Source organism: Bufo gargarizans, chromosome 5 (genome assembly GCF_014858855.1).
Source record: "Bufo gargarizans isolate SCDJY-AF-19 chromosome 5, ASM1485885v1, whole genome shotgun sequence".
In the NCBI taxonomy this organism is placed as follows: domain Eukaryota; kingdom Metazoa; phylum Chordata; class Amphibia; order Anura; family Bufonidae; genus Bufo; species Bufo gargarizans.
This window is the reverse complement of record NC_058084.1, coordinates 265658846-265672120: the sequence shown is the minus strand read 5'-3', so window position 1 is coordinate 265672120 and position 13275 is coordinate 265658846. Positions and strand designations below refer to the sequence as shown.

General features: G+C 45.9%; 1 protein-coding gene across 1 annotated transcript in view; it reads left to right on the top strand.

The window, feature by feature from the left end:
• Positions 1-2017: 2017 nt before the first annotated feature.
• The window catches only part of ANKH (ANKH inorganic pyrophosphate transport regulator), a 133850-nt gene continuing 122592 nt past the window's right edge, over positions 2018-13275 (top strand). The window contains exon 1 of the mRNA XM_044294729.1: positions 2018-2460. Within this exon, the coding sequence (XP_044150664.1) occupies positions 2365-2460 (96 nt within the window). The 5' untranslated portion in view covers positions 2018-2364. The remainder of the gene's footprint in view (positions 2461-13275) is intronic.

The window sequence follows — 13275 nt, the reverse complement described above, 5'->3', positions numbered from 1 at the left end:
TGGCCTTGAGATACAGATGCCTTGTCTTCTGTCCCCTCACTAATCAGCTTTGTCAGCATCCTCTCCAGGATGTGAAAGGAAGGAATGACATAATTCAGCTTGTAGTTTTGCCCACTGACAAATAAAGTGGCCTCTTCAAAGGGCCTGAGCAAATGTCACATGTTATACATGAGCTGCCACTGGCTAACGTGGAAGTTACATCGGGGAGTAGACCTGTCCATGTGCTGCATTAAGAAATTGTTGACCACCATCCTCTGCTCGTACAGGCGGTCTACCATATGGAGTGTGGAGCTACAACGGGTGGAAACGTCACATATCAAGCGATGTTGGGGAAGAGCATTTTGCCTTAGCAGCTCAAGGACGGCGTGTTTTTCACAGTAAGAGTGGCTGAAGTACATGCACAGTTTCCTGGACATTTTTTACTGCTTTTGCTGTTCAGTGGAAGATTTGATGAACTGGGTGACAATGAGATTAAAGACATGCGCCATGCAGGATGCAAGGGTCTGCCCTCCCTGACACAGCGCAGACGAAATGTTCTTCCTGTTATCAGTAACCATGTTTCCTATCTCCAGTTGAGGAGGAGACCGCCAGTGTTGGATTTCTTTATTGATGACACGGAGCACTTCCTACTCGGTGTGACTCCATTCACCAAAGCTGACCTGGTGCAGAACCACGTGACAATGCCTAGCTTTGCACTGTGAACTGTGCCTAGTGGGGAGGCTGGGGACAAGGAGGTGGATGAGGAGCAGGGTTGCCAACCATCCAGAAATTTCTGGACAGTCCGTAAAAATAGGCAACTTTTTTCCTGTGTTCGTGAAAAAAAAAAATAGATGTGTCCGTGATTTTATTGAGGCTGGTGGTACTTTACTAGATTATTTTGGTGGTAATTTTGATAATTTTACAGCTCACAGTAAATGCTGGTAATGAGTTTTTATCAGTATACTTAGCTATAGACATGTACTACTTATAATCTATATCATTCATCGTGGTTTTCCAGTTTGTTAAAAATGTTGGGCAGCTGTGATTTTGGGATAAAGTTGTCAAGAAAGAAGAAAAATTCTGGTTGGCAACCCTGATGAGGAGGCAGAGGAGGACATTGGCACAGAAATCCCAGCATTACAACGCGGAGGCAAGGAGTAGGAGAAAGTGTCTATATGAGGGGCCGGGCATTACGTGGGGTCATTATAGGGGTTGGATAATCCCTTTAAGGCTCCATTCAGACGTCCGTATGAATGGTCCGGATCCATTCTGCAATTATGCTGAACGGGTGTGGACCCATTCATTTTAAATGGGGCCGGAAAAGATGCGGACTGCACACAGTGTGCTTTCCGCATCCGCACTTCCGTTCCGCAGCCCCAAACTTCCGGTCTGCGGAAAAATAGAACATGTCCTATTCTTGTCCGCAAATAGGCATTTTCTATAAGAGTGTCGGCCATGTTCACATGGTCGGTGTCAGTGTTTTGCGGACGTGTAATTGGACCCTAAGCCAACTGCTTGCACCATTTTCACCAATACCAAAGGATGCGTATGAAACTGGGCACAAAGTGATTAACAAAACTGCCAGCTTTTAGATTTCAATGCAGTTTGGAGCATGCTGAATCTCTTCTGGAGGAGAACTGTCCCTGCTGTCACACAGACTCTGATGATGGCCACTAAGGTCCCCTTGATGCATAACACACACACAAAACAGTGACTGGATAAAAGATACTTAAAGTCATATGGAAACTGTATAATATAAAACATCATTATCTTTACAATAGCTTTAATCAGTACAGACATAGGGAGATATACAAGCTCCAAGTAGATTACTAATCTAGGCCTGGCAGCTTTCCTCACAGTCAGCCCTGTCTTTTTCACGTAGCCATAGGCAACTGTCGAGGACTACTCCTAGCTTCCTGCAGGGGGAGCTCTTCCACACTGTCGCCAGGTCTGTATCTTTACAATGGGAGGGGGGAGCGCACGTCCCTGCTGTACCCACGTGTGGCCGCACGGTGTCCTCCTCGAGCAGGTCGGCCCTTGTCCTTCCCGTTTGATGTCTGCCCCCTGTGATAATGGGGGAGGAGAAGAGCCGAGTCACACACCGCCAGTAATGTGACAGCGCGCACCGCACCGCCATCGTGTGCACAGTCCCCAGCCGCGTCCTTCTCCCTCTCCTCCATTGTCTGGTGATGGAAGATCTGTCAGCAGATATTTGTGGCGTGCCTCCTCCTCCTGGCTGTGTGGGAGGGCAGACATGGTCCTGATCCTTCGCACTTCTTGCTAGACATCCACATGCGGACCGTTATCCTTCCTGCTCGGGGGTCTCCGTGTGCTGCTGCTCGGTGGTCGGATGTGTGTGCTCTCCGCTCTACCTGAGCTATTATTATGGTGAAATTCCCGGCACTCACTCCTTACTGGCCCCTCATCCGCTTCTTGGTTCCTCTGGGCATCACCAACATAGCCATCGACTTCGGGGAGCAGGTAGGCTTCCATGGGATCTTGTCATCATCATCATCATCATCATTATGGCTTTCATATATACATAACACTGTATCTATGGTAGGCTTGTAGTGATGGAGGTCACTTCCAGGGATGTAGATGGCCTGTCTGTCACATGAGGTCCTCTGCTGTGTACATACCCCCCAGGCTATATGCATCACTGGCCGCCTGTCATAGGGACCAGCTGATCCCTGGATCTGGCCTATTGTGCCATACAGGTGTGACCCCTTGTGATCAGCAGCCTGCCCATCCTTGCCAAGTGATCACTATGTCAAATGCTGTTTTCTATGCCATGTTCTTCCTCCTGTTTATTAGGTACCCGCGTGCATAGCAATTTCAGAATATTTATTACCATCATACAGTAGAAAAAAATAGCGTTCATATGTCCCCTGTTCCAACATGATGCTTTATCACAGCCTGCCTTCTGCTCCATTGGCAGTATACAGGCTGTAATAAAAGGCAGACTGTATTCCACTATGAGAGAAGAGGATTTAGTTTCTGTGCTGCTGCCCCACACATTGGGAGTAATTTATCAAACTGGTGTAAAGTAGAACTGGCTCAGTTGCCCATAGCAACCAATCAGATTCTAACTTTCATTTTGGACAGCTCCTTTGGAAAATGAAAGGTGGAATCTGATTGGTTGCTATGGGCAACTGAGCCAGTTCTACTTTACACCAGTTTGATAAATTACTCCCATACTGATAGGAAACTTAGGGTACTTCGCACTAGTGTTATTCTTTTACGGCATAGAGTTCCGTCCTAGTTTCATCCCCATGCATTCTGAATGGAGAGTAATCTGTTCAGGACGCATCGGGATGTCTTCAGTTCAGTCATTTTGACTGATAAGGACGGAGATAATACTGCATGTTTTATCTCCGGCCCCAAAAAAACGGAACACTTGCCGGAATTTTTTTCCATAGAAATGTATGAGTGCCGGCATGATCCGGCATTAAAAATACTGCAATGCCGGATCCATCCTTCCAGTCTGCGATGCACAGACCTTTAAAAATGTGAAAAACGGACAGATGGATCCATTCTTGCAATGCATTTGTGAGACGGATCCGCATCCAGATCCGTCTACAAATGCTGTCCGTTTGCATGTAGATCTCCGGTTCCGGCGACGGAATTGCTTGCCGGATCACTCTGGAATTGCTCTGCCGCAAGTGTGAAAGTTCCCTCAGATTGATGTTATGTCTGTAAAGCGCTATGGAATATGTCAGTGCTATATAAGTGCCTAAAAGAAATAATAAAATATCTTTGTATATAGAAGATGTTTGCAGTGCTGTGAGACTGGTGTATAGTCGGTAACAGTCAGCGTTCACCTCCTGGTGGTATGGCCTTGTTCCCGCCCTATCACATGCTGTAAAGTCCCCAATGTTCCTGTGGTGATAGCGAGCGAGCGGTATAATCTCTGTCGCACAGTCATTACATTTGTACTCAGTGCCCTGACCGATTATGCAATGGAGAATTATGTAAAGGCTCCTGCTCCCATAGTTAACCTGCAAGAAGCAGAACGGTCCGGCCTGCCACCCTCTGCCCATAATGCCCTCACCTACATTGTGATATTCATCCGTCGTCCAGCCTACTGATGTCTGCCGTTCTGGTTACATATCATTCTAGTCGTATGGATTGCATTAATACGTATTCAGGACCAGTGTGTGCACAGATTATCAGCGCTCTCATCTCACATAAAGAGAAGAGTCAATATGTACGTATATACTGAACCGTATTCAGATGTTTCTGACCACCTATATGAGTGCCGTCGCTTCTCCGGAATGTAAAGGTAGAATGAGGAGGCCTCTGAGATACTGAGCCCAAGCGTAGACCGGACTCTCATGTGTCCTTACCTTGGAAAGAAACTGCCCCCAAACCAATGACCCACAGTATGATAGAAAACAGCAGCATTGTCTTTTACTGAGTGGGAAAACGGCATTCAAAGAATCGCTCATGTTATAGCAGTCTTATTGTGACCATGATGGAGTATGGTGCCACAGTATTGAATGTAATGCCCCAACACACAAGAACTTTGTTCAAAAAGGAATCTGACAGCTAAGAAGGAACAAGAGAGTCAAAATGAAATTTCTAAGGCTACTTTCACACTAGCGGCACGGACCTCCTGCAGGCTGTTCCGTCAGGTGAACAGCCTGTCGGATCTGTCCTGCCTCTCCATTCCCATTGACTATAATGGGGGCTGGGTGGCGTTCCGGCGGAGGCCCGGCAGCACACGGCGAGAGGCTGCCGGAATAAATGTCGGACATGTTGTAGTTTTATTCGGGCAGGCTCTCGCCGTGCGCTGCCGTGCCTCCGCCAGAACTCCGCCCCTGTCAATGGGGACGGAGCGGCAGTCCGGGGGCACACGATCACTAGCGGCAGGACGAATCCGACTGGCTGTTCACCCGACGGTTCTAAGTGATACTTATTTGCGGACGTCTGAACCGGCAAAAGTTCTAGCTGAAGTCTGCACGAGTCCCTGGCTGGCATAGACTTCAGTTTATGGCACATGGCAGGGCAGAGATGCACCTAATTTATTAAGAGGCATCTCACTCCAGTCAGGGGCGTAGCTATAGGGGGTGCAGAGGTAGCGATCGCTACCGGGCCCAGAAGCCTGAGGGGGCCCAAAGACCCTTGTGTCGCCTAAGATACCTGTATTATAGAAAGTGCATGCTGGTCAAGTTACACCTCTGACTGGAAGGAAGGGGGTTAGGTCAAGAATTAGGCATGGGGGGATCAATTTTTTCCTTAGGCAGCATGAAGGTTATGTGCTTCCCTGCCCCTGGCCAGAAAGCACTGATGGAAGGGGGCCCAAGCTGAACTCTTGCACCAGGGCCCATGAGCCTTTAGCTACGCCCCTGACTCCAGTGCAAGGAGACCAAGACTGGCGTATGGGTACACCAGTCTTGATAAATGCCCCCGCTTTTCTTTTTCAACATTCTTTAGTTGATTTACTTGTGTGCTTTAGGCCATTGTCTTGTTGCATCACCCAAGGTCTCCCCAGCTTCAGGCTGCGTTCTCCTGTAAAATGTGTTGCTACACAAAATGGATTGTTCTGCCAATGATCCAAGGTGTCCAAGCCCTGAGGTAGCCAGGCGCTCCCTCCACCATGCTTCATAGTTGTTAGGAGGGTTTGGTTGTTGGTGCGCAGTGTTCTTGTTTAACCAAACATGGTGTAGTGCATTATTTTCTGCTAAAAAGTTCTACTTTTGTCTCATTTACCCAGAAGCATTGTGAAACATCCAGGTTGTCTTGAGGAAGCTTGAGATGCATCAGTGTTTTTTGGGAGCAGATCCTTTCTTTATGGTGTTCTATCATGAAGCCCATTCTTGTCACGTCTTTTCTAATAGTGGACACATACCTGTACGGAGGTTTTTGCAGTTTGTAGAGTCTTCTGCAAGGGCTTTTACTAGACTGCCAGATGAGCCTTACGATTGTTGGTAAGGAAGCGTTCCTTCCCGACAACTGCCTGCTCGTCAGTGGAGGAGACCGCAGCGTTTACATTTAGTGATTCCCTCCACAGTATGGGGAGGAGTGATCGCTAATCCCATACAGAATCATTATTTGCCGGCAGCAGAGTGTGATTAGATGGCACAATGATTTATTAGCCTGCATAAAAGATGCCATTTTACACTGGCAGATCATTGCTAAAGAGTGTTCCTACAGTGATCTGACCGACCCTCGGCCAGTGTAATACTGCCCTGAGTGTTTTCTTAACCTTTGGCTTCTTTCTCACCTATTTCAGGAGTGCCTGTTGTTCTTTTGGAGTGAACATAGCAGGACACTCACTCCTAGAGGGAGTAGCAACAGTCCCGATTTTTTCCCAGTTGTAGATAATTTGGCTAAGGCCTCTTGCACACAACCATATGCCCTCCGAGATATATGTGGTCCGTGAGCGGGCCATATGTCCCGTAGTGGCATTGATCGTGCGCACGGGAGCACACAACATCATAGATTACAATGATGCTGTGCACTTCGGGCCGCCCGCGGGGCTATTGTCCCACGCTCATATGGCCCGACGTGAACAGCATCATTGTAATCTATGATGTTGTGTGCCCCCGATCAATGCCGCTCTGGGACACATGGCCCGCTCACAGACCGTATGTCTCGGAGGGCATACGGTTGTGTGCAAGGGTCCTAACTGTGGATTGATGAACACCTAGGTCTTTAGCATTCTTTTGTAGCCATCTCCATACGTCCCGGTAACATGTCTTCTGAGGTCTTTTAAAAGTTGTTTGCATTGAGGCTTGGTTCACCCCATCCAATATGTACTTATCAGTACTCAGGCTGTGTATGCCTACATTTAATGGGCAAAGCACCTGTGAAACTCACACTTTCAGTCTCATCTTTTTAAGTCTGCATTCACAAAACCGTATCTTCAGTCCGCATCTGATCCACATTTTTGCGGATTGGCAGTGGACCCATTCATTTTAATGGGGCTTCAAAAGATGTGGACCATGTGCTCTCTGCATTCGTCTTGCATTCATCCATGTCCTGTTCTTGTTCTTCTAGGAATTTGTTACACGGTGCTGGACCTGTGGGATGCACACGTTCGATATCAATGTTTTGCGGATCCCTGATTTATGGACTGCACAATGGATACGGTCGTGTGAACGCCCCCTGAGGCCTCTTTTGGCGCCCTGTACTCAGTGCAGCACAGCTTGCATGCTCCTTACGAGTGTTGAGCAAACTTGTGTTTTCGGCGTACAAGGTTCGGGTTATCTAAGAATTCCGTTATCGATTCCGTTGCCATGGAGGTCCGTGGTAGCAGAACCCATAACGGAATTCTTTGATAACCCGAACCTTGTACGCCGAAAACACAAGTTTGCCTATCCCTACTCCTTACTGCTAATTGCTGGGTGACTTTATGTACAAGTAACTTTACCCATTAAGGCTATATTCACACTGACCGCAAAACACTGATCTGCAAAAAATAAGGATGACGTCCTTTTGGCATCCATATTGCATCAGTTTTTTTTTCGAATCCATTGTAACAATGCCTATCCTTGTCCGGAAAATGGACAAGAATAGGACATGCTCTATATTTTTTGCAGGGGGAACAGAAATACGGATATGGACAGTACACGGTGTGCTGTCCGCATTTTTGTGGACCCATTGAAATGAATGGGTCCATATCCTAATGGGACAGACACGGAAACAAAATACGTTTGTGTGCACAAGGCCTAACTCTTGGAGAAGTCGTGATACTTTTTCTTCCAGCACTGTAGATATACACTCAGATTGCCAATTCAAAGACACAAACAGTACAACTATGGGTACTTTCACACTTGCTGCAGGATGGATCTGGCAGGCTGTTCACCCAGTCGGATCTGTCCTTCCGCTGTTTCGCCGTGCCGCCGGACCACCGCTCCGTACCCATTGACTATAACGGGGATGGGGCGGCGCTCCAGCGCAGTACGGCAGTTCGCGGTCAGAGGCCAAGACGGACATGCAGGACTTTTAGTCCGGCGGCCTTTCGCTGTGCACTGCAGTACTGCGCTGGAGCGCCGCCCCCGTCCCCATTATAGTCAATGGGGACGGAGCGGCGGTCCGGCGAAACAGCGGAAGGATGGATCTGACAGGGTGAACAGCCTGCTGGATCCGTCCTGCCGCTAGTGTGAAAGTACCCTAACTCTGTCTTACTAGTTTAGTTAGATTGTGTTTCATCTATCACCAGACTGTTAACCCTATCACGTGCACACAGCTGAATTTACTTTACTGGCTGACAACACCCAGGACAGACACTGACGCAGATGCCGAATCCTCCCAAAGTAACGTAACAGCTAAGTATTCGCCATGACCTTCACCAGTAAAGGTCACTCCCGCCTATAATACTGAGCCTTTTTCAAGCTTAAAGAGGACCTTTCATGCGATTTTATTAAGGGAGATATATACCTGTACTTGCTGGGTACCCCCCTGATGCTGCCACCCTGCTTGATTTTTTTAAACTATGCCTCCTGTGCCCCGCCGGATTTATCCCGCTCAGTATGCTAATACTGAGCATTGGTACAGGGAGGAGGAGACGCCAGGGTTTCTCAATGGGTGTCTCCTTCTCCCTGGCTGTAGCGCGGTCCAATAGCAGTGGAGAGCGTCAGAGGCAGGAAGAAGGTGAGGTTTTTTCTCCCTGGCTTCGACACTCTCCGCTGTGACTGGACCGCGCTACAGCCAGGGAGAAGGAGACACCCATTGAGAAACAGGCAGTCTCCTCCTCCCTGTACCGATGCTGTTCATTAGCATACCAGCTGGGAAAAGTGAATGGGGGGCACAGCGGGCGAACGGAGCGGCACCCAGACAAACTAGTAAGCGATATTACATCCCTGCTCTATGCCCTACCTAACCTGCTAGTTATTCCATAATGTCTGGACCCATGAAAGGTCATCTTTAAACAGTGTAAAAAAAGCCTCATTATATACAAAATGCAGAGTTACCTCATAAACTCTCAGAAAAACACTCTGAGACAATTTCCTATTCTGAGGAACTTGAAGTGATCGTTTTTTCTGTTGTCCCTCCTTTCACCTTGATGAGCCTTAGGGCTCATTCAGACGGCCGTATGGTGTCCACAAAAATTCGGATCCGTTTTTTTTGCGGACAGTTCTGCATGTCCCCAAAAAAACGGATTGCATTCCAATTTTTGTGCTGATCCATAGACTTCAATAGGGCCATGCCCTGATTTTCACTGACAAGTATAAGACGTTTCATTTTTTTGCTGAGCTGTGCAGTGGAAGAAAAGGGCCCCATAGAAATGAATGGGACAGCATTTTTGCGGACAGCATACGGCCGTCTGAATGAGCCCTTATCCACATACAGTGTAATGGCTGAATCCAGGAGGACTTTGTATCTGCAGCAGCTACAATATGCCCCCACTGTACTTTCATTTTCAATCCATGCTCAGGCCCTCCGTCACCTCAGGATACACCTCAGTTGGTAATCAAGACGCAAAGAAGATGGACAACCTGTGTATAATCCAAGTGGCAGCTTTCACGTCCTTTTTATTGGGTAAACTTACAGGATAAAAATCTTAAAGCCTTTAATAAAAACAAGTATCCCTGGCCGTCCGACCGGTTTCACCTCATGGCTTTCTCAAGGGCTTCTTATTCCGAGTTCTGCTCCACATTTTCCCAATTCTATAGGCACACCCCTCCCCCCATCCCCAGATAACACTGTTAATATCTAACTCCACATTCAGCCCATTGGGAACCATTCTGTTCAAAAGATAGATTTCTGTTTCTTTTTGTGATAATATTTGGATTTCAGTCAGATAATTATATTGAAGAATACCCCGGCTTTCAGTCTCTTCAGATTCTGATGGTATCTTTCCCTGAAATGTGCAGACACACTATGTGATTTTAGTTTTTTCTGTTTCTCACATCTTCTCCCAATCTTGTTTTTCATTTTCTCCCTGTCCTCCCCACATATTGTTTTCCACAGGGGCACTCAAGTAAGTAAACTATGGCTGACCTGTTACATGGGCACTTGGCAGCTGAAGGCATCTGTGTTGGTCCCATGTTCATATGAGCCTCTAGGAGCAATAGGGGCGTTGCCGATACTCCTGGAGACTCAGCTCTCTCTGCAACTGCCGCGCCCTCTGCACTTTAATTGACAGTGCCAGGAGTGATGACATTTTCACTGCCTAGCCCTGTCAATCAAAGTGGACAGAGAGCAGAGCATTTAGGTGTAACGGCAACGCCCCCATTGCTCCTAGAGGTTAATTTCCATATATTAAACCATAATTTTTCTCAGCAGTGCGGGTACATATGAACATGGGACCAACACAGATGCCTTCATATCTGTAAAGAATAAATCAAGGCAACTGGACGTACTGTAGATTCTACAGTACGTCCACGCTCTCCACTGCTACAGCCAGGGAGAAGGAAACGCCCATTGAGAAACCCTGGCGTCTCCTCTTCCCTGTACCAATGCTCAGTCATAGCATACTGAGCGGGATAAATCCGGCGGGGCACAGGAGGCACAGTTTAAAAAAATCAAGCAGGGTGGCAGCATCAGGGGGGTACCCCGCAAGTAGAATCTACAGTACGTCCAGTTGCCTTGATTTATTCTTTACAGATATATACCATGACCTGGATAAATGAGAACCTTCACAGACACAGATGCCTTCAGCTGCCAAGCACACATGTAACAGGTCAGACAGTTTCATAGGTACAAATCTGCTGACAGATGCCTTTAAGGGTCCATTCACACGTCCGTTGTTTCTTTCCTGATCTGTTCCGTTTTTTGCGGAACAGATCTGGACCAGTTCTGTACCCATTCATTTTCAATGGGTACAGAAAAAAATCGGACAGCACAATGTCCGATTTTTTTTCAGGACCCATTGAAAATGAATGGGTACAGAATTGGTCCAGATCTGTTCCGCAAAAAACGGAACAGATCAGGAAAGACAACGGACGTGTGAATGGACCCTTAAAGGGATAGTCTCACTTCAGCAAGTGGCACTTCAGAAAGTTAATACAAGGCACTTACTAATGTATTGTGACTATCCATATTGTCTTCTTTGCTGGCTGGATTCGTTTTTCCATCACATTATACACTGCTCATTTCCACAGTTACGACCACCTTGCAATCCAGCAGCAGTGGCCGTGCTTCTTTTGGTGGCTGGGACTGTGGGAGCGAGGATAGTCATATATGTGCAGCAGCTCCCATCCCAACCACCTCGTAACCGCATGGCAACAGTGGTCGTATCCATGGAAAGGGGCAGTGTATAATGGAAGAATGAATGAAGCCACTGAATCCATTAGTAGAGTTAGTACCTCTACCTGCTTTGTGTAGTCTTCTAATGTATAGTTTTTTCTAAATCTTAAAATATATATATATATATATATATATATATATATATATACTGTGTGTGTATATATATATATATATATATAATTTTATTTTTTTTGCCACATTGACGAGCCATGGAACAAAATGACAACCTTTCTGATCTATGAAACTATTGACGTAATTTTTATTTTTTTTAAATTCTAATCTAGTCCATGCTTGTATGATCTAATTTTCCCTTTCTGCATTCACATCAGCCATCCAACATTTAATTGCATTCCAAAAATGAAAATAAAAGGAGATAATTATCTTTGATGTTACTTATGACGAGCCTCTCTTCGGTGAAACGCGCACATCTGCTGAACTGCGATGATATGTCGTGTGTGCATTCCATCATGAAATGTATATAGCATAATAATATTTAGTAGCAACATTTTGTAGTAAGAGGAAATATTTCTATTTCTTGTCATCTGATGTTTGAGTGGAGAAAGTCTCAGTAGTATCTGTTAGGCACACGAATGTTTTTTTTTTCCCGTTTACGTTTCTTTTTTTTTACGGTCCGTATACGGAACCATTCATTTCAATGGGTCTGCAAAAAAACTGAATTTACTCTGTATGCATTCTGTTTCAGTATTTCCGTTTTTACGTTCCAGATAGAACATGTCCTATTATTGCCCACAAATCACGTTCCGTGGCTCCATTCAAGTCAATGGGGCTGTAAAAAAAAAATGGAACGGATACGGAATGCATCCGCATGTCTTCCGTATCCGTTCCGTTTTTGCGGAACCATCTATTGAAAATTTTATGCCCAATTTTTCAATGTAATTACTGTATACTGTATATGCCTTGTATGCGGAACCATTAATTTCAATGGTTCTGTAAAAAAAAACGGAATGTACTTTGCATTCCGTTTCCGTTTCGCTAAAAGTTAGAACATGTCCTATTATTGTCCGCATAACAGATAAGGATAGAACTGTTCTATTAGGAACCAGCTGTTCCGTTCTGCAAAATACAGAATGCACACTAAAGTCATCCGCAAAATGCATACCGTCGTGTGCAAGAGGCCTAAATCAGATCAATATGGTGTAGGATTCGGGCACCTTAATGGTTCAAGTTTTTTAAGTGTTGTAAAGTGCACTAATTTTGTCAAAAGCGCAAACGGAGTCAAATCTAATTTTGTGTGTAGCATAATATATTTGGAGCAGTTCATTTTCCTCTTTATGACACCTCATCGCAGCTATATGGAAAAAACGTATTGCATGTCTTAAAGGCCAAGATACTGGAATTCTAAAAATCTTCAAAAACAGGTGATAATGTTGGAAAGCCCATGTATTCCATAGTTGGGACCAGTTTGGTATGGTAGGAAACCTTACATGAATCAGAAGAATATTCTCAGTGTTGTGTGATCGGTGACATCAGTGAAGTGGAACACCACCATTTTCTGCTGATTTGCTACGTGTAATGTAGTTTATCTTCAGCAATGCTTTAAATGGGTTGTCTTGTTTGGACAACCCCTACCTACTGTATATTGCAGGTCACAAGGCGATGAGCTGAGAGGTTGGACAACCTGTGATAAACTGGTATTTCCAGATTGGTTCCTCAAAGGTGAGATCCAGTAGCGGTTTTCTGCTCTGGCAAATAGTAGGAGATTCTGAGTGGGGGATATGACGTGTGGCCACAGCCGGCAGGCATGGATTGGATATGTGCAGCCAGTGCCCCATCTAGTCCAGGGGCCTCAGACTATCCCAGATTTATGGGCCACACATAGACAAAACGTCCAGTTGATTGGCTGTGTTCATTTCAAATGCAATCCAATACAAAATGATTGTTAATATAATGCCACATACCTATTACATCCAGTGACGTCTCCTCTAAGGTAGACCTTCTCCTTCCTCATCTTCTACATTCACACCAGATCGCCTCGATGAATTATTTCAGCCGTGTGTCGTCTCTGCATAGTTTGGCACACAGACATCTTAGATTACTCACTTTTCCATCATCCTCTCCCTTCTGGTGTCCCAACATTGT